At 46.5% G+C, this 20,685-nt stretch overlaps 1 protein-coding gene across 2 annotated transcripts; it reads left to right on the top strand.

Moving 5' to 3' along the window:
- Positions 1-13: 13 nt before the first annotated feature.
- LOC310689239 (uncharacterized protein) lies at positions 14-19,268 on the top strand. 2 transcript variants are annotated; one of them, XM_083466657.1, is made up of 4 exons: positions 15-1,889; positions 5,418-5,544; positions 12,206-12,338; positions 13,859-19,268. In XM_083466657.1, exons 3-4 carry the CDS (start codon positions 12,242-12,244, stop codon positions 17,446-17,448), a joined length of 3,687 nt encoding a protein of 1,228 aa, XP_083322783.1. In that variant the 5' UTR covers positions 15-1,889; positions 5,418-5,544; positions 12,206-12,241; the 3' UTR covers positions 17,449-19,268. The 2 variants fall into 2 exon arrangements, with proteins under 2 accessions (XP_083322784.1, XP_083322783.1); XM_083466658.1 differs by lacking the exon at positions 5,418-5,544 and having other exon boundaries at positions 14-1,889.
- Positions 19,269-20,685: the final 1,417 nt, after the last annotated feature.

Below are 20,685 nucleotides of genomic sequence, written 5' to 3'. Positions count from 1 at the left end.
GTGAATCCCTTCTCTACCACTGAATCGTTAAGAAATGTCAATTGGGTTTGTTCAAATTCAGCAGTAAACAACAGGTTTTCCCAGATAAGCAGGAAAGCAAAATGAATAACTGTTCAGTCCTCTGCCTAGAAAGTGTGCTTGAGCCTGTTACCGGGAAATTGGAAGGGGGGGGCGAGAGACCTACCAAATGTAGCAATTCCCTGATAAATGTCTCTATGTATTAGTTCAATGGGAAAACTTTAGAAATTCATATAAAATCACTCCAGTGACGCATTTACACCATTCCAATCTTGTTCTACTCAGAAGGAAAATGGCTATCAGAGGAGAATCTTGGGACCATGGGTAGGGGCAGCCATAATTCCTGAAACGTGAGACCACGTACCCAGCAGGCCCCACTGCCTGGGTGATAATTTCTGGCATCCTGGTAGTCATTCCAAGAACAACTGCAAACCCAACCCAAGTGGATTGGGGTCTCCTTCAAGACAAAGGGTGTGCTGAACTTGGCTGGGAAAACAGGAACATGTAAATACTTTTGTTTCACCAGAAGATTGGCAGGTGAAGGTCAGGTGAGGGACAGGTCAAGCCTGGTACTCAGTTTCTGCCAGAAGACCCCTCCCAATTCAGGACATAGTCATGACAAATGTATGATGTTTTATGGGAAACTCTGGGAAATTTATAAAAAGTGGAGTCATCCTTTGTTTGGGGCTTCCCTCTGCTTCTTCCATGTGGTAGTTTAAGTCTTGTTGCAACCATAAAGATCAGGCCTCCTGTTTTGCTTCAATCTCCTGGCTGGAGTCTCTTGCCTGTGACCCCCAACCTGAACCTATGGGAGCCACGGTCAGGCGATTGTGGGGTGCTCCAAGGACTCCCTTATACAGGCCCCAAATTTCACTCAGCCATTTTTTTACCACAAGAAGCCACTGGGAGGCCAGACTGGGGGACCTGGTTTTAAATCAACCCCTAACAGAATCTCTTGCAAGGCCTTCTCTTATCACTTCACCAGGCGTCAGGCCTTGAAGAAAATACATCGCTCACTGGAGACTCTGGGCCTCCCCTCCAACATTTCTCCCATGGAAACAGAATTTGCTTCAGGAAAGGAAAGGCTGAAACCGGACCTGCTAGGCCCCTCAGTGAAGGGGTACAGTTAGGGTTACCCCAGAAAGCCCTAAAAACTGTTTGTGAATTCCCCCCCCCCCCGCCAGGCCTCGGCGTACGCATTTTAAAAACTGCATATTCCTCTAAGACAAAAAGCACGAGCTAAGCAGTCCTCTCTGTAACAAAAACGCTGTAACACACTCAGAGCTGAGAACAGTGAAGCTTTTCGCTTCCCAGATCCAAGATAACCTTGTCCTGGTACATTGTCTTGCAACATACTTCCGGGAGCAGAGCCAGAGAACGAAAAGCAACATTTCTATGTAAGAATCTGTGAAGGGGGAGAGGAAAAAAAGGGGTTTGAAAAAAAGATAAAACCTGCTTGTAAAATGTTTTCGGCGTGGCCTGCCTTTTGTGAACTGAATCACACAGGTGCCTCTGCCCCCCCCCCCCGGATGGCAGAATAAAACGCTCTTTCTCTGGATTTAACACCTTGGTGTTGTTTGGCTCCTTTTGTCTCTGCTCGGGTGCAACAATTATTCCGACCCATGGATTAAAAAGGCTTCATATTTCTGGTGCATCGGGTCGGGAAAAAGCACGTTCCCCGAGATCGAGGGACAAAGAGGTCCAGGGCGTCACTGCAAGGCGAGCAGCTCGGGATCCCGGGTCAACAGTTCCAGGGCGCATCCTGCCAACTTCGTGGGAGGGACTGGCCACCCGTTCCTGAGTGGACACGCGACAAGTGACGGAGAGAAAGAGCAACGGCCGTGCAGAAAAAAGGTACCTCGAGGAACAAGGTAGGCTCCACAGGGATAGGTGGGAGCAAAGAGAATTTGATCAGCTCCACCAGTAGGGCAGTAAAAGGTGCCACTGGTTTTGGTGTTGCCCAGAAAAGCAGCAAAAAGGGTGCTGCTGGGCCCCGGTCGAAGTCTAAGCGCTGCTGGTTGTGGTGTTGGTAAAAAGGGGATTTGGGGAGGTGCAGGGGTTTCTGAATGTGTGTGGACGGACACTCCAGTGAATGTTTTGAGTGTGTGAGACGTTGGAAGCAACGTCTGGCCTGTGACTGAGTGAAAAAAAATAACGTTAGGAGGGCTGAGTGTCCCAGTGTCCCCAGGATCCCAGAGTCATGGGAAATAAAAGCAGTAAAACAATTCTTGAGACACCACTACAGAGCTTTCTGGAAAAGTGCCACGAAAGCAGAAGAGAGGGGATGTAAACTCAAAAAAAGCAGACTCCAACATTTATGTGAAGTTGACTGGCCTTCGTATTTACCAGAATGGCCTCCTGGAGGATCCTTTGATCCAAACTTGGTCAACATTTTATGGAGTAACATTTTCAAGGCCCACACAGATCAGATTCCCTATATTTCTATCTGGAAAGCCAATGTGGATCAAAATCCCTCATGGATTCGGACAAATAGAATTGTGACTGCCCAAGTCAAACTGTGTTCAGTACAATTACAAGTTAAAAAGCCACCAGTTTTGCCAGTCCTAGAAGAGGAGATAATTATCCCCCACCACCATATGCAGCCACTGCGCCAAGGCAACCAAATCTGGGAGCAAATAGGGCTGCTTCTCCGCCCAATGCCCAGACTGAGGACCCAAAGGAGAAGATTCCCCCCTCTGCCCCTCCCCAACCCCCATGTGATGCAAGCAAGGAAGGTGAAGAGAAAGGTGATGATGATGATGATGACTTCAGAAAAACTCTAGATAAAGAGATAAGATGGACTAGTAAGCAGTTCCAGTATGTAGAACCGTTTAAAACAGAACTGGATGTGGCCCCCTGGGTTCTAGAAGCAGCCCAGTGCCAGGATGAGAATTGGAGAAAAAAGCAAAAGGTTTTGAGAACAGCGTGGGACAGGGCAACAAAACCTGCAGAGACACTTAAATCGAAGGCTTTGTCCAAGCCCACTGTGGTGGCCCCTCTCCGGCAAGTGTATGATCCTTTGGAACAGCCAAATGATCAGGGCGTTAGACTCCCAAGGACCTTTACCATTCAACATGTCCCTTTTACAAGCTCCGATGTTTGCAATTGGAAAAATCAAAATCCTTCTTTTGAGGAAAATCCTGCAAAAATAATTAGACTTTTTGAAGGTGTGTTCAATACCTATATGCCTACGGTTATTATTTCTGAATTGAGGAAATGAATTTGGATATTTTTTAGCATTCTCTCTCCTCTTATATTGAGGGGCCCATTAATGCCCCCCATGTCCCCTGAGGGAAGGCAGAGCTGGTCACGAATGGGAGAGAGGAGCCCCACACAATGCTCTGACACAGTCAGACCTCCAACAGATTTTTAAATATGTATTATGTATCTAATAATGCCAGATCATCCTGGAGTCAGAGGAAAGCCAAGGCCGGATCTGAGGATCCACCACAGCTCACAAACCTATTTAAGGGGAGATACGGGGCTTGGTTGCCCCCATATTCTCCTCTCGGGAGCCAGTACAAGGGGAGAGGGGTGCAGGCAGGAAATGGGGGGCGACCCCCGTTAGAACCGCAATATCCACCTTGTGGTGGGCATCGTGCCCAAGGCCAAGTCAGCAGAGTTCAGGGTGGAGTGAGTGGTGGGGGGCATCCCCCCCCCGAGGGTCCCCTCTGCCCTCCCCACCATTCTTATGGCACTGCTCTGCAGGCCAAATCCTGCCACTGTTCTTCGTAAGGCCCTGGCCAGGCGGGAGGATCCCCTCAGCCTCCTCTTCTCTCCCCTCAGCCTGGGGCCACACGACAGGCAATGCGCCCCCAGGCTCCATTTTGTGAGGCCAGCATGGTGGGGGAAACAGCCTCCCTCCGCTTGCCAGGAAGGGCCACTTTGGGGAGTGGGCTTGGGGGTTCCCGACTCCTCTGTGGAAGCCCCTCTGGAAAAGCCTTGCCCGACAGGGCAGCCATTTTGGTGCAGCACCAATTCAGCCCCACACTTCTGATGCGTGAAATGGCGACCGGAGCCAAGAGGGCGCTGAGGGGGGAAATACATGCCCCAAATAGGCCGAGTTTTCCTCCTCCTGTCCCTTGATGACAGTTGTATTAAGTCCCTTCACCCAGAGCTTTTCAGCTTCATAAAAAGGATTCTAGTCAGGGATTTGAGAGATTGCACCGAACACTCAGAAGGGATATTATGAAAAGGGAATGGCAGCGTATCTCCTTCCCCATCGCTTTTCCAGGCCCAAAATCGCAGGAGTTAAGGAGTGGTGCTCTTGAGTTTTGTGCAAACGCTGCAGGATGGGCAGAAATCGCAGAGCAAATATTGTTAACCTAGAAGCTGACTGTGCAAGTTTCTTTCCCCTCCAGAAGCAAGAGGAGTGAATTGCCCTAAGCGGTGTGAGGACTGGTTCTGAGGAGAATTTTAGACGCTTTTCCCTCAGAAACAGCTAGGATTTTCCCGCTCTTTTTCCTGAGGCCACCAGAACAGCAGGTTCAAAATGCTTCCCTCCAGAGCAGCATCGGAAGAGCCTTTGGCCAGTGAGGGGAGTTCATCATGAGGAGTTCAAAAGCTTCCTTTCCCTGGAGCAGGCGGGGGGGGGGATTTGGGGCGCAAAAGATGTTGCTGAACTGCAACTCCCCCCGGCCCCAGCTGGCCTGGCCAAAGGGCCGGGTGGTGGGAGTTGTAGTTCAGCAGCCTCAGGAGGGGCCAAGGTTCCCCCCGCCTGCCTGAAGGGACGGCCCCATCACATTTATACCGGGAGGCAAATTCCTGTCAGCTCTTCCACCCCTGAATACACAGAATTTCCTCCTTCATCTGTGAGGGGTTGGAAGGGTTCCCTCAGAGCATGGCCCTGCTGCTGCTGCCACAATGCATAAAAATGGAAGATAATATTTATTATTGTTATTGTTTGTATAACGCCGTTCACCCAAACTTCTCAGGGCCCTCAACTGCTTTTGCTCCAGAAGGCTTCATCTCTCCTAATCTCATATAAATTGAGGCTGGTTGTGGCTCTTTGTCGAGGGAAACCTTCCTCTACTGCCAAGAGCCCCCATATCTGAGGCCAAGATGGAGGCCCTGCTGACAACCTCTTTCCCAAAAGCCCAGGGGGGAGAACAGATCCCCCATGATGTTGATCCCTGCTGTATGAAGCTTCCATGGATCCATTTTGGGTCCGGATACTAGGAAAGGGAGGGTTGTGCGACTAAGGACCTTGTTTCTGCATGGATCCGACTTGTGGGGAGGCTGCAGGAGGGGTTGGACTAAATGATCCTTGGGGTCCCTTCCAACTCTGTGATGCACTGCTGAAGAGCCTTTTTGGAGTGAAATGCTGACGAGTGGAAATGGGTTCCCACTATCTCGCAACTTCCTTCTCCCCCTGAAAGTGATTGTCCCCTCCCAAATAGATAAGAGGAGAAGTGGCCTCTGTGCCTGAAGCAGACTTGTGCTTTAAGAGGGGACCAACGCAAGTCGAGACAAACTCAAGCAAGAGAGCCACTTGGAGGCAAGATTCATCCGATTTCCACGTTTCTGGTAAGACGCGTTTGCACATTAGAAGTTGTCACGGCTTCTTTTGTTGTCAAAGGCTTCTTTTGCACGGCTGCTGCAAACCGTTCCAGCTGGCATATTGCAGAGGGGACTTGGTGATGGGGATCCTGCGCTGATGATGCCCTCGCCTCCTGCTCTCTGGCTCTTTGGAAAGGCCACAAATCCATCCTGATATGGCCCAGACTTGGAGCAAAGGAATGAAGGCTGCGGCGCAAGGCTCTCCTGGGCTTTGGGGTGGGACTAGGGGGACCCCTGCCCTGACTCAGGATATGGCACCTTCCTAAGATGCTGAGCACCTCTGCTGCTGCCAGTTGCTTCCTTGCAGGAGGGAGGGGGCAGGCGGCTGTGGACCATCTGGGCAACTGCATCCTGGACATTTCTGTGTGTTCCCTTGGTTTGTTTTACCAGTCTCCATCAATTAATGAGAAAGTATTTCAGTCACTGATGGCATCCCCCACTGTTTATTCTCCTCTGCTCTCTGCCCCTTTCTCCTATTTTAAGTCTGCAGCATGTGTGAGATTGCTCTTAATCCTCGCAATTTGGGGGAGACCTGCATCAGATCTCTTTCTCTCCCTCTCTGCCCTACCTTTCCTTTGGCCTCATCTTGGGGGAAAGCTGGGGGTGTCAAGAGAAACTGAGGGATCTTCAAAGGGTTGGCACCTGCCCAGTTTCTGCAAGCACAATCAGAGCACAGGTGGAACTCAGCTCCAGCTCCACTTCTGCTATCTCACACCTTTGGCTTTTCCCACTCTGTATAGGAGGAATCTTCCCTCCTTGCAAAGTGATGGAATGAAAGGTCTGCTGCCCAGGAAGAGAGGCTGAGAGCAGGTGGTAAATTGCAGAACCCATTTCCTAGTCAGATCTCTTGTGCTGCTGAAATGTGTACTGCCTTGAACTCTGTTTAATTGCGGTGTGGTGGGGTGAACAGCTGGGTGCTGGAGGCACCTAATGCCCCATCAGGTGTGGTCCTGGTCTCCTTGAATGTGGGGTAAAGAGACTACTCTGAAGGAAGCCCTCCTTTGATATCTAAATTTCTACAAAAAGGGAAAGAAATAGGAACAAACATGAGCAGCTTTGTCTTGTAAGCTTGGCCCTGCTCTTCTCCCTTTTGGCAGCTTGGAGATTATTCCAGCCACACTCTCCTACCAAATCTGCAACTGTTTCCACCAACCCATTAATAGTCTGGCCAGTAATCTGGCTGCTGCATTTTTTTTTTTTTAAAAAAGATATTTATTGCAATTTTTAAACAACAAACCACCAAACATATAAAATACCGTCACCATACAACAAACAGAAAAAGTCAAAGCAAACTTTGATCATTTCCCAGAAAGCCTTAACCCTTGGGCATGTCCACCATAGGTGAAAGAATGTCCCTTCAGTTCCTTTACATTTCCAACATTTATTATCGGGCAAATGATATATTTTTTGCCAGCTTGACTGGGGTCATGTACCACCTGTATATCATTTTCATAATGTTTTCTTTCAAGGCATTACATGCCGTAAACCTCACTCCGGTGATCCATAACTTTTCCCAGTCAGCAAACATAATATTGTGCCCAATGTCCTGTGCCCATTTTATCATAGCTGATTTAACAGTTTCATCCTGCGTATTCCATTTCAACAGCAAGTTATACATTTTTGAAAGTACCTTGGTCTTAGGTTCTAACAGTTCTGTTTCTAATTTCGATTTATCCACCTGGAAACCCTGGCTGCTGCATTTTGGACTGGTTGAATTTTCCAAGTGGGGCTAGATCTGGTGCGCAGAGTGAAGGGAGTTCAGACTGGGCTCTGCCAAGTAAAGTGAAAGCAAAAGAGGCGAAGGCACAGGGAACTCAAGTTCACAGCCGGTCAAGGCCAGTTGTAAGGAAGGTTTCTCCCCAGCCAGAGCCTTTCCCAGGAAGGGAGAGATTTCCTTTCACCAGTGTAAATACAACCCACACTACAACTGGTTCGGGTTTTCTGGTCAGCGGTGTGTGTGTGTATGTTGGAGAAAACAATAATTTCATTTTGATTATTCCATTTACTTTTTGGTTTATGGCCTAGCTAAATTGGCATAGTATGTAATGAATTTTAATATTTTTAACTATTGTTGTGTTGATGCTTGTGTACAGGCATGGTCCTCACAATAAACGGATTTGTTGTTGTTGTTGAAAAGGTCTCTACCTGCCTTTTACAGTACAGAACTAGCTGCTTTTAAGGACTGCATGTAGTGAACGTCCGTTCCAGAACACAAAAAAGAATAAATTGTTATGGGCTCTATGGTGGTCACCGTATGCCTGAAAAGAGAATCGGCTAGACAGGGCAATTGGGATTAATCTTGAATGGTTTTGCAGACAGATGGAAAAGGGTATTGGGAGACATTTAATGAACAGGAAACCTAGTCAAAGTCTTAATAAAGAAAGAGACTGGAAATGGTTAAATGTAAACGGATGCTTTAGCTGAGATTCCTGCATTGCAGGGGGATGGACTAGATTACTCTAGGGGGTCCCTTCCAACACACCTGGAGTACTTTGTAAGGTTCAGGGGGCCACAGTTTAAGAAAGATCCTGACAAGCTGGAACGTGTGCTGGGGCAGGAGACCAAGATGATGAAGGGTCAGGAAACCAAGCTTTTGGGGGGAGTGGTTGAGGGAGTTGGGAATGGTTAGCCTGGAGAAGAGAAGACTGAGACGTGATATGAGCGCCATCTTGAAATACCTGAAGGGCTGACACAGGGAAGATGGAACAGGCTCTTTGCTGCTGGTCCAGGGGGCAGGACATGAACCAATGGATTCAAATGTCCAGCTGAGCATTAGGAAGAACCTGCTGACGGAAGGAGCTGTTCGACTGTGGGACACACTCCACTCCCTTGTTGTTGGGTGGTGGTCTCTCCTTCCTTGGAGGTTTTCAAGCAGAGGTTGGATGGCCATCTGGCCTGGATGCTTTAGTTGAGATTCCGTCAGGGATTCTTCACCTGTGGGTTGCAGGGGGTGGGACTAGATGACCTTTGGGTGTGCCTTCCAACTCTACAGTTCTGTGTTCCTCTACAAAATATTTTCTTTTTATAAATGTATGTTTATTAAAGATTTTCTTTATTTACAAAGGTAGGTGCAATGTCTCTCTCTCATATTTTTTTTCCATGTAACATTTTCCTTTTTACAAATCGGTTTCATTTGTTGAGAGATTAGGAAGACTAGGGGGAAAGAGGCTGAGGGGGGAAAGGTGAGTGGGGGTGGGGTGGGGTGGTGATGTTTCTATTTTACTTAATATATGGGGGGGTTGTGTCAGCGTTGCTTGTGCAGGTTCTCTGCTATTCAGTTGTGTTCCTTTGATAGTGAGGGAGGTTGGGGTTGGCCTCGGGTGTGGTTGTTCATTTGTGCTTGGCTGTGGTGGTCTTTGTTTTCTTGTGTGAGTGGGGTGGGTGGGTGTTTTGGATCAGGTTAGCCATATTGATTTGTATGCTGTTGATAGATTTTTGTCATTGTCTTGTTGGGCTGTAGTAGTAGATAGGTAGCCGTGTTGGTCTGCCATAGTCAAAATAAAAAAAATTCCTTCCAGTAGCACCTTAAAGACCAACTAAGTTAGTTCTTGGTATGAGCTTTCGTGTGCATGCACACTTCTTCAGATACACTGAAACAGAAGTTGCAAGATCCTTCTATATAGTGAGAAGGTGGGGAGGGGTGTTACTCAGAAGGGTGGTGGGAATGGGAGATAGGCAGATAGCTGAGAGAGCCTGTTGACGACTCTTAACGACTGTAATAGGTCTTACAGGAAAAGGCAAGGGGTGAGAAGGTGAGAAATGGTTTAGTCATGTATAGTGAGATAAGAATCCAATGTCTTTGTTCAGCCCAGGTCTCTCCATGGTTTTAAGTTTGGTAATGAGTTGTAATTCAGCAGCTTCTCTTTCCAGTCTATTTCTGAAATTCCTTTGTAGTAAAACAGCTACTTTAAGATCTTGTATAGAATGTCCTGGGAGATTGAAGTGTTCTCCTACTGGTTTCTCTGTTTTGTGATTCTTGATGTCAGATTTATGTCCGTTTAGTCTTTGGCGTAAGGTTTGGCCTGTTTGTCCAATATAGAGAGCTGAAGGACACTGTTGGCATTTGATGGCATACACAATGTTAGACGATGAGCAATTAAATAGTCCCGAGATGGTATGTGTGATGTTGTTGGGGCCAGTAATGGTGTTGTCCGGGTGTATGTGGCAGCAAAGTTGGCAAAGTTGAACACCTCTAGTCATCACATACAGCTCCCAAGTTAAAACAGTACAACGCATCATCAGAGATCTACAACCTCTCCTGGACAATGACAGTTCTCTTTCTCAAGCTCTGGGAGGAAGACCTTTCATTGCCTACAGACAGCCACTCAATCTTAAACAACTCCTAACCCACAATAATACTACAACCAGACTTAACACAGACACTGGCACCAGAGCCTGCAATAAACCCAGATGCCAACTTTGCTGCCACATACACCCGGACAACACCATTACTGGCCCCAACAACATCACACATACCATCTCGGGACTATTTAATTGCTCATCGTCTAACATTGTGTATGCCATCAAATGCCAACAGTGTCCTTCAGCTCTCTATATTGGACAAACAGGCCAAACCTTACGCCAAAGAATAAACGGACATAAATCTGACATCAAGAATCACAAAACAGAGAAACCAGTAGGAGAACACTTCAATCTCCCAGGACATTCTATACAAGATCTCAAAGTAGCTGTTTTACTACAAAGGAATTTCAGAAATAGACTGGAAAGAGAAGCTGCTGAATTACAACTCATTACCAAACTTAAAACCATGGAGAGACCTGGGCTGAACAAAGACATTGGATTCTTATCTCACTATACATGACTAAACCATTTCTCACCTTCTCACCCCTTGCCTTTTCCTGTAAGACCTATTACAGTCGTTAAGAGTCGTCAACAGGTTCTCTCAGCTATCTGCCTATCTCCCATTCCCACCACCCTTCTGAGTAACACCCCTCCCCACCTTCTCACTATATAGAAGGATCTGGCAACTTCTGTTTCAGTGTATCTGAAGAAGTGTGCATGCACACGAAAGCTCATACCAAGAACTAACTTAGTTGGTCTTTAAGGTGCTACTGGAAGGAATTTTTTTTGTTGGGCTGTGTATGTGATAAAGGGGAGCCATACCGGGGTGAAGGCGTCTTCTTCTATTTGTCCCCCTGTCAGTTTCAGTTTATTGGCAAATTTTTCCAGTTTCCCATACTATTTGGTACCTTGGTCCATGCTTACTCCTGACAGGTCTCTCCAGCGTCTGGTTATTATGTTTCTGGCTGCTGAGAGTAGGTGCGTTATGAGTTCTTTGTGGTGTAAGTGGACATTCTTGTCTTGAAAGCTGCTTAGTAGGGCCAATTCTGGGGTGATGTCTAATACTTCCTTGGTTATTTTACATATTTATCGTATGGCTGTTGTCCAGAATAGTTGGATTTTGGGACACTCCAACCACATGTGGAGATATGTGCCTGTGGAGGTGACCCTCTCCAGCATTTTGGTGAGGTTCCTGGGCGTATTAGCACTAGTTTCCTTGGTGTTAGGTACCACCTGCAGGTGATTTTCAGATTGAATTCTTTTTTCTTTTCTTTTTGGATATGGATTTTAAGGGGGGTTTAGACCACATTATGGTCCATTGAGTGGGGTTAATCTCATAGCCTATGTCATTCTCCCATTGTTTTTTGATTGCATCTAGGGAGTTTGTGAGATTTTGGAGTAGTATTTTGTATATTGCGGATACCATCCCTTTACCGTGTTATTTGGCTCCCATTGTGCCATGAACTTCTTGGTGCAGCACAAGGAGTAATATAAGAGAGCAGGAACTTCCATTTCAGCTTGTATTAATCATAATCAGTGCTGTTTCCTCTGCAGTTTGTTTCTGCCAAATACTACTTTGTGTATCTCGCTGTTAGCTATGGCAGCATCATTCATAATTATTGTTGTTGTTGTGTGATTTGGCTGGCTGCATGTATCAGTTCCCCACTTTGATAGCCTCCTTGAATACTGTGCCAGAGTGGTGCCAAAACTGGTGGTGGTAGAATATTTCTCTACCATCCGAAATGTTCTCAGGAGGCACAATTCTCAGCCAAACGGAAATTCAGTGTAGGAAGCACCCAGTGGTTGTACATGGAAAATATTGATCTTCCCTTCCAGCTCCTGTGACCCCTTGTGCCCCCCCAAACCCTTTCCAGAGGGCCAGGAAAGTATAGTGTCTGCCATACAGGGCTGCAGTGGGATTCACCTGACTTTGGGCCTAGGAATCCTGTCCAAGCAGCACCCCCATTGGCACATGATCCCTTTGCCCAGTTTCAGGGTGATTTCTTTCCCACTACAAGTCTGTGTGACACAGTCCCCTTTGTTCAGGGTGCAGGGATCACTGGATAGAGATCAACTACTACAGGGGGCTGTAGATGGGAGGGAAGAAGATCAGTTGCATAAGCTGCCTTGAATATGTGCAAGTACTGCATACAACCGTCTAATTCCCCCCATGTGACATTACCTCCCACCTCCCTTTTGGGGAGGGGGTCTTGAAGGCATGTTGGCATCCCTATTTGGATGGTAGTGCTAATCTTCCTCTTTTCCCCACACACTTTGCATGCCGAATAATCTTTCCAGAGTCCTTCACATCTCTTGTTTCTTGCAGGGAGGTGAAGGCAGGAGAGCAACCTGGACCAGAGCCATGGACAGATCAGACGACACGGTTGAAATACCAGCCCTGGGCCGCCCATTCCAGCTGGGGATGCTGTACGACTGTCGTAAAGATGCCCTCATCCCAGGTAGAGCTGGTGCAAGGAAGAGCTTACACTTAGCAGTTGGCCCAAACAGTGCAGTTTCAGTGCTAAACGTGCTCCTCAAATTCATTTTCAACATCCCTTACTGTCTTCTTTTGCCAACATTTGTGTTCCTTTATGTTCTCTTCATTTGGACAAGACTTCCACTTATTAAAAAGAAGTCTTCTTGCCCGTGATAGCATCTTTGCTCCTTAACCTTGCTGGCATCGTCTTGGCCCAAATCATCACCATCAACATCTGTCAATAAAGATTCAGCAGGTGTGTTCTGTTTCAATTTTTTTAAGCTTGCTGAAAACCTTTGTAGTCCACCAGGCCTATGCAGGCCATTAAGAATACATCTTTCCACAATTATTACTGTAGGTAAAAAAACAGGACATTTTTTCAGCCAGAACCTGCCAGAACTCAGTTCCAGCACCTCTCAGGTGGTCACCATTGCATTATAAGAGAAAAAGGGAAGCATTCATGGAGAGTTCTGGCCTCTTTTTTCTTGAAAAATACCACATTAAACATAAAAACTTCCCTAAACAGGGCTGCCTTCAGATGTCTTCTATAGGTTGTCTAGTTACTTTTCTCCTTGGCTCAGGGGTCACATAACTCCATACCCTCCAACATTTCTCTGATGAAAATAGGGATGTCCTAAGCCCAAGGGAAAGTGGAACATTCTGGGATCAAATCAGAAACCGGGATGGCTTCTGTAAATCCAAGACTGTCCCTGGAAAATTGGGACACCTGGAGGGACTGTAATCCATTGTTGTGTTCCTGTACCAATAATTTAACAACTTTCACCACTGTAACTAAGCCAAGTTTTACTCCCTGTGTTTTCCGACTGCTGTATGGAAAAGGACATGAATCTGACCTTTGGAGAGTTTTAAAGTAAACCATTACGAACTTACCAAACATGTGGTCTTTTTCAATGCTGGGGGGGGGGGGGACTATTTTGGAAGGAACTCACAAGCACATATTTTAAAGGTCTGACAGCCTAAATTTCCACACTTTGCTTTGTTGCATATTTTGTGATTTTAAATCTGCTAGGGTTCTCTCACCAAAGTGTTTTGTCCCAGCTTGGATCTTGGCCCCCAGGGAATTCTCCTTATATATACCCATTTTTTCCGTGCCAGTCAACAACTAGACCAGCTCTCTAGGGCCTCAATCAGGACATGATCACAGCCCTAAATGGTGGTGACTGAATCTTATCCCTGCTGCTGAGCCAGTGCCCACCCCCTTTCTGAGGCCTGTACAACAGAAGCTCATGAAATGTTCACACTTGTTCCACTATCATATCTGGTCAAATATTTTCTCTGCCTTTTGCAAAGTTTTACAAAACTGCACAAACCTCTTTCATTGGGGATGACAGTGGGACAAAATTCATGAGCGCAGACATTGTGGGCAATGATAGGTCTATTTTATCTCCTTGTTTCTCTGTACACCCTTAGGCATTAGGCTAATTGTGTTCTACATTTGTATGAACATACTCAAGCCTTGCATATTTCTCTGCTTTATCCCAGGAATCACCCTTTGGGACCAGGCCTCACTTCAGAAGGACTTGTGTATCAAACCTCAACCCAAGGCTGAATATGAAATCATTGCATCTGACTCCATCGATGATAAGGCCTCTGCCCTCAATGTCTCAGCATCACTCAAGGCCAGTTTTTTGGGGGGATTGGTTGAAGTGGGTGGATCAGGCAAATTCCTTCAAGACACCAAGAAGTCCACGAAACAGGCCAGAGTCACTCTGCAGTACAAAGCTACCACCAAGTATTCACAGCTGACCATGAGCCATTTGGGAACCCAAAATGTCATTTATCCAGCTGTTTTTGAGCATGGCACAGCCACCCATGTTGTCACTGCCATCTTGTATGGAGCCCAGGCTTTCTTTGTGTTTGACCGAAATGTCTCTTCTTCCGAGTCTGTGCAAGACATACAAGGAAGCCTCCACGCTGCGATCAACTTGATTGCAGTCTCTATCAAAGGGGAAGCGTCTGTCCAGATAGAGGAGAAGGAGAAAGCCCAAACGGAGAATTTCAGCTGCAAGTTCTATGGGGATTTTTCTTTGGAAAGTAATCCGGTGACTTTTCAAGATGCCATGAAAGTCTACAGCGATCTGCCCCAAAAGCTTGGGGAGGATGGAGAGAAGGCTGTGCCTGTCAGAGTTTGGCTGTACCCATTGACCAAGCTAGATTCCAGAGCAGCTAAGATGGTGCGTGAGATCAGCTTAGCACTGATCTTTGATGCTCAAACTGTCTTGGAGAATCTGAATGAAATCAACATGCGATGCAATGATCTGGCTATGAATCCTGTTGCTGAAAAGTTCCCAGAATTAAAGAAGAAAATCAAGAGATTCAAGGATCTGTGCAAGCAGCACAGGCAGACTTTCCAGAAACACCTGGCGGGAATCCTGCCTTTGATCCGGGGAGGGGGGAAAGAGGAAAGTGTTCTGGTGGACATTTTAATGTCCATTAACCAGTCTCCCTTCAACAGCCAAAGACTCAGTGAGTTTTTGGATGCCAAGGAACGAGAGATTAATTTGGTGAATTCTTACCTTAGAATCCTAAGTGGAATGGAAGTAATCTCTTCCCAGAACAAACTGGAAGAAATTGTGCTAAATCCTGTGAATGAGTTTGTTGTCTCATTTACCTTCACTTCTTTACATGATGAGGAACCATTTTTAGCCACCTTACAAGACTGGCTTCAGAAAGATTTTTTTCAGGAAACAGCAAATTCCACCAGTGGCCAGTCAGCACCCAAGAACAGTCAAGCCTGGTTTGAGCACCAAGAGAGAATTCGGAATGCTCGTAAAGCTGCCAAATCCATTACAGATTTTGCCCGGGTCAGTAAATCAAATGAGAATACCCGGTTCCTTGTGGCTTCTGTCCCAGACCAGAACAACCCAGGTGCTTCCATTTACCTCTATGAAGATGGGGAAATGCTCAGCAGCAACTTCGAGCTGCCCTCAAATCCTCTCCCTCCACTGATTGGCCGAATTGGACATGACCATGTGCAGCTGACATTTCAACCAGCTGAGTATGGGAGGGCTTCAATCTCCAGCTATCAAGTAGAGTACAAGATTGCAGGAGAAGAAAATTGGAAGATTGTGAATACTGACGACAGTCAGGAGACATTCCAAGTGAGAGGGTTGAGCACAAACACAGAATACCAGTTTCGATACACCGCTAGGAGCAAACCAGGACTTAGTGAGACCAGCAACGTGAGTGAATCTGTACAGACACGTCCTACCAGCCCTCCTGGGGAACTGAGAGTGATAATCGCAGAGTCTTCCAAAATCAGTATAGCCTGGGAGAGCCCAAAGGTCATTAGCCAGGGAGCTGTTATAAAGGAATACAAAGTGGACTACAGTGAAGCGGCTGGAGAGGCAAAAAGCAAGGACAAAGATGAATGGGCTGAAAAAAGAACAGGGAAGAAAACAGAGTTCTGTGAGATTGATGGTCTGAAGCCCCAAACACCCTACAGATTCAGAGTCTCAGCCATGTGTGCCGGTGGGGCTGAGAGTGAGCCCAGCAAAGAGATTGAGGTTTCCACATTGGAAGGAGACAAGAGAGTAGCTTGTAAATACCTCCAAGACAGCATTCGCATGGAGGATGGGCCACCAGCAGTGTATGCTCTGCCACTGAAGCCCGTACAGGATGCCTCTGGATCCTGTCTAACATACCAGCTAGGGAAAGAGAACATTCAGGTCCCCAACAAAGTGATTATGGTGATGGGGACAACAGGGTCAGGGAAAACCACTCTCATCAATGGAATGATCAATTATGTCCTGGGTGTGCAATGGGGAGATAAATTCCGATTCAAACTTATTCCTGAAAATACCAACAGAAGCCAAACTCAAAGCCAAACATCAGAAGTGACCGCCTACGTTGTCCACTACTGCAAGGGTTTCCAAGTCCCCTATTCCCTCACCATTATTGACACTCCAGAATTTGGAGACACAAGAGGAATAGAGCATGACAAGTTGATAACAAAGCAGATCCGGGAGTTTTTCTCCTCCCCAGGGGGCACTGATCATATAGACGCCATCTGTATTGTCGTCCAGGCCTCTTCTGCTCGTTTAACTCATGCCCAGAAATACATCTTTGACTCTGTGCTCTCCATCTTTGGCAAAGATATAAAGGACAACATCCAAGTCCTGATCACATTTGCAGATGGACAGACCCCTCCTGTTCTCGAGGCCATTGAGGAAGCCAATGTACCATGCGCTAAGGATGCCAAGGGCACCCCTGTGCACTTCAAATTCAACAATTCAGCACTGTTTGCCAACAATCCTGTGGAGCCTGGAGGCAACTTCAGTTTTGATAAAATGTTTTGGAAAATGGGCACCATGAGCATGAAGACCTTCTTTGATTCATCCCACACGCTAGAAAGCAAGAGCTTAACACTGACAAAGGAAGTGCTCAGGGAGCGAAAAGAGCTTGAAGCTGCTATTGAAGGGTTGCAGCCCCAAATCAAAGCTGGACTGGCCAAGCTGGAAGAACTGAGGAAGACACAGGAAGCCCTGGACAAGCATAAGGTTGACGTGGCGGCAAACAGAAACTTTACATATGAGGTAGAGGTAACTGTACCAAAGAAGGAGGATATATCTGGCATGGGAAAATACATAACTAATTGCATGAATTGTCACTTCACCTGTCACTATCCTTGTAGAATTCCTAGAGATGAAGATAAGCATGGTTGTGCAGCTATCAATAAGAGGACAGGAAGATGCAGAGTCTGTCCGCGCCAGTGTGAGTGGAGTGTGCACTACGATCAGAAATACAAATTTGAATATACCACAAAAAGAGAGAGAAGGACCTATGAAGAACTGAAGCAAAAGTATGAACGTGCCTCTGGTGAGCTGATGACCACAGAGAAATTGCTTGAAAAGCTTAATGAGGAATATGAAGAAGTGAAACACATCTTAGAAGAGCTCATCAAGAAATCATCTCAAAGCCTCCAGCGCCTTCAGGCGATTGCACTGAAGCCCAACCCACTCTCTACCCCAGAGTACATTGATCTGCTCATCATGTCCGAAGAAGAGGAGCTGAAGCCTGGATATCAGCAGCGAATCCGGTCCCTGAAGGAAGTGAGGGAAGTAGCTGAGTAAATACAGAAAATTGCCAACAAGGAGCCTCTGCTGCCTGGAGAGCAGAAGCTGTATGATCAAATTGAAGTAAAAAAGGCCTCTCGAGGCAAACTTAGGAACTGGGGGGAAGTTGTTCCAAACTGGTTTAAACAAGGGGATCATATATAGCTTTTCAGGCACGCTTTGTTTGCTTTTGGCTATCAGCAGAGAGCTCAGGTTCTGTGAGTGTAATTCAGACCAGAGTCTCTTGCTCTCTGTGCGTATTTGGGTGAAGGTGGCTATGGAAACATTTGCAGCTGTTGTGAGGTGAGCTTATCCACTTCTTCATTTGCCCGGCCAGTTTCGCTCGGGGAAACCTTTAGTGCTGAATCAGAACTAACAGAAATCGGGTTTTCCGTGGAATGCCATTTGTTCTGATTTAGCGCTAAAGAGCAGGCTGGGGGTAAGCAGTGGGGCAAAGACAAAATTGCTTGGAGCTGTGCCTGGAAAGTGTGCAATGAGAGGAAAACTGCTCGGAACCATGCTTCCCAGGCACAGGACAGACAGAAGTGTGAACGAGCCCTTTGTTACTGCAGACAAAATGCTTCCCAGTCATAGTTCCTACCACCTTATTGTCTAATTGGTGTTGGGTGAAATGCTGTTCTCTCCAGGGATTTGTATTATCTCCAATGACTGCCAATAATAATAATAAGGAAAGTGAATGGGGCCTCATATGGAAGTGCTGCTTCTAACCACCACAGCATAAAACGTGCCCATAAATCTCCCTGCCCTAGCAGTCTTTGGAACGTGATTGGAAACTTGGGGTGTTGCAGGAAGGCTCTTGACAGGAGCTGCTTATGGCCCCTTTGTCCTAGCAAGCTTTTGACCTGCCTGATTGATCTCTCTCCCATTCTTCCTTATCCATAGAATCTTAGAATTGGAGAGTTGGAAGAGACCCTGAGGGTCATCTAGTCCAACGCCTGCAATGCAGGAACTCAACTAAAGCATCCATGACAGATGGCCACCCAACCTCTGCTTAAAAACCTCCAATAAAGGAGAGTCCACAACCTTCAGAGGCAGCCTCTTCCACAGTCAAACTACTCTTACCATGGGAAGGTTCTTCCTAATATTTAGTCAGAGCTCCTTTCTGGTAACTTGAATCCATGGGTCTGGTTCCTACCCTCTGGAGCCCTTCAGATATGAAGATGTTTCTCCTGTCTCCTCTTAGTCTCCTCTTCTCCAGGCTAAACATACCCAGCTCCCTCAACCGTTCCTCATAAGGCTTGGTTTCCAGAGTATATTTTCAACTGGCGACTGATTGGAATGTCTGTGTGTGTGATTACTTGTAATATTTTTTCCTTCATTTTCTCATTGTTAGCCATCTAGATGTATTTTTGAAGATCCAGTAGGATATAATTTCTTTTTGAAAACACTCCTTAGCACTTAACCCTGGATATATCTGCATTTTGGGGGAGAATATTCTATTGTTGTTTGTACCAGCAGTGCCAAAGAGGCTCCCTACCAAGGAATTCCTGGAGCTGAATCAGAAATCCAGTCTGAAGGATCCATGCCTAGAAGCCATATTCACCAGCAGGCGACTAGGGCATGACCAGATCACCTCTGCTGGCTGACAACTAGGTCAGACCAGATCCCGCCTCTTTCCCTGCACTGGGAGACTGCTGAGAAACTTGACTGCCGGAGATGTCTTGTGCACTTTGCATTTTGAACCCTGCACGCTGTAACCACAACTGCCCACTGATTTCTCCCATGTTTGGGGAGTCATGTTTTACTGCTCCTTGCCTGCTTCCTGCAGCTGTGCTGTGAAACAGCCTCTAAATAAAAGCTCCTCTGTTCTTTAAGAATGGTCTCATCCGTGTCTCCTGAGCAGGGCCTGTGCAAGACATTTTGCTACCTGAGGCGAATTAAAAGATGGCATCCGTTCCTCATACAGAAGTTGGACCAGCAGTTGGACCTTAACCCAGCCTGACTGCTGAGACCTTCCATGGTTCCAGTTACAGATAGGTAGCCGTGTTGGTCGGCCATAGTCAAAATAAAAAAATTCCTTCCAGTAGCACCTTAAAGACCAACTAAGTTAGTTCTTGGTATGAGCTTTCGTGTGCGGATATTGCAGTCGTTAAGAGTCGTCAACAGGCTCATCTCAGCTATCTGCCAATCTCCCATTCCCACCACCCTTCTGAGTAATACCCCTCCCCACCTTCTCACTGTATAGAAGGATCTGGCAACTTCTGTTTCAGTGTATCTGAAGAAGTGTGCATGCACACGAAAGCTCATACCAAGAACTAACTTAGTTGGTCTTTAAGGTGCTACTGGAAGAATTTTTTTTATTTTGACTGCTGAGAGAGTGTCTCCGCCACACCTGAGGCAGCACGATATTTTAGTAGGGCCAGGAGGACATGCTGGGTAGCAGAGCTGTGCAACCCATTCAGTTGAAGCCCAAATCCTTTCCCCTGTATTTTATAATTAAGGTTTCATTCAGACTTTTCATACTACATTTCATTGAAAAGCAAAATGATCTAAAGAAGAAGAGATAGAGAGGTGCAAAGTCCTCTTTGACAGGTAGATCTTAACTCTTATCCCACACAGAAGGGGGTGGAGCCTCCCAACTCTCACCTGGGAGCTTCTCTTTTTTCTCCCAGCTTCCCACCTTGGAAGATCCTTACTTCCCTGCCTCTCACACAGGGTCCTTCACCAGCCAGCCATCAGCCCAAATCCTGAGCCAGTTCAGAGGGATCTGGTCTTGGGTCAAGCTGGGTCGAGACAGCCCCAGATCAGGTCGGGCCCCTCGCTGCGATCCAGAACTGTCAGGTGGCCAAACTGGGCAGCTTCCAGCAAATATTAAAAACATAATAAAACATTAAACATTAAAAAAATAACCTTCCCTGTACAGGATTGCCCTCAGACGGCTCGGGGGTCAGGTAACTCCATACCCTCCAACATTTCTCCAGTGAAAATAGGGACGTCCTAAGGAAAAGTGGGACATTCTGGGATCAAATCAGAAACTGGGATGGCTTCTCTAAATCAGGGATGTCCCTGGAAAATAAGGACACTTGGAGGGTCTGATTTCCAAGCAAGCAAGCAAGTCATAAATTTCATAAATTACACATCTTGTTCCCATATCGGTCTGCAGTACAAGAAAGGAACACGCCCATTATTTTATTTTATTTAATGCATGTCAGTCACAGAAACAGCACACCATTTTACTTAACAATATCCATTTTAACAAAAGTGGCTGCAGGTTAGCAAAGCCAAAAAGGAGGA

The sequence above is a fragment of the Podarcis liolepis genome, assembly GCF_965112155.1.
Source record: "Podarcis liolepis genome assembly, chromosome: 12".
In the NCBI taxonomy this organism is placed as follows: domain Eukaryota; kingdom Metazoa; phylum Chordata; class Lepidosauria; order Squamata; family Lacertidae; genus Podarcis; species Podarcis liolepis.
The sequence above is the reverse complement of the archived record's forward strand: the minus strand, read 5'-3'. Positions and strand labels throughout refer to the sequence as shown.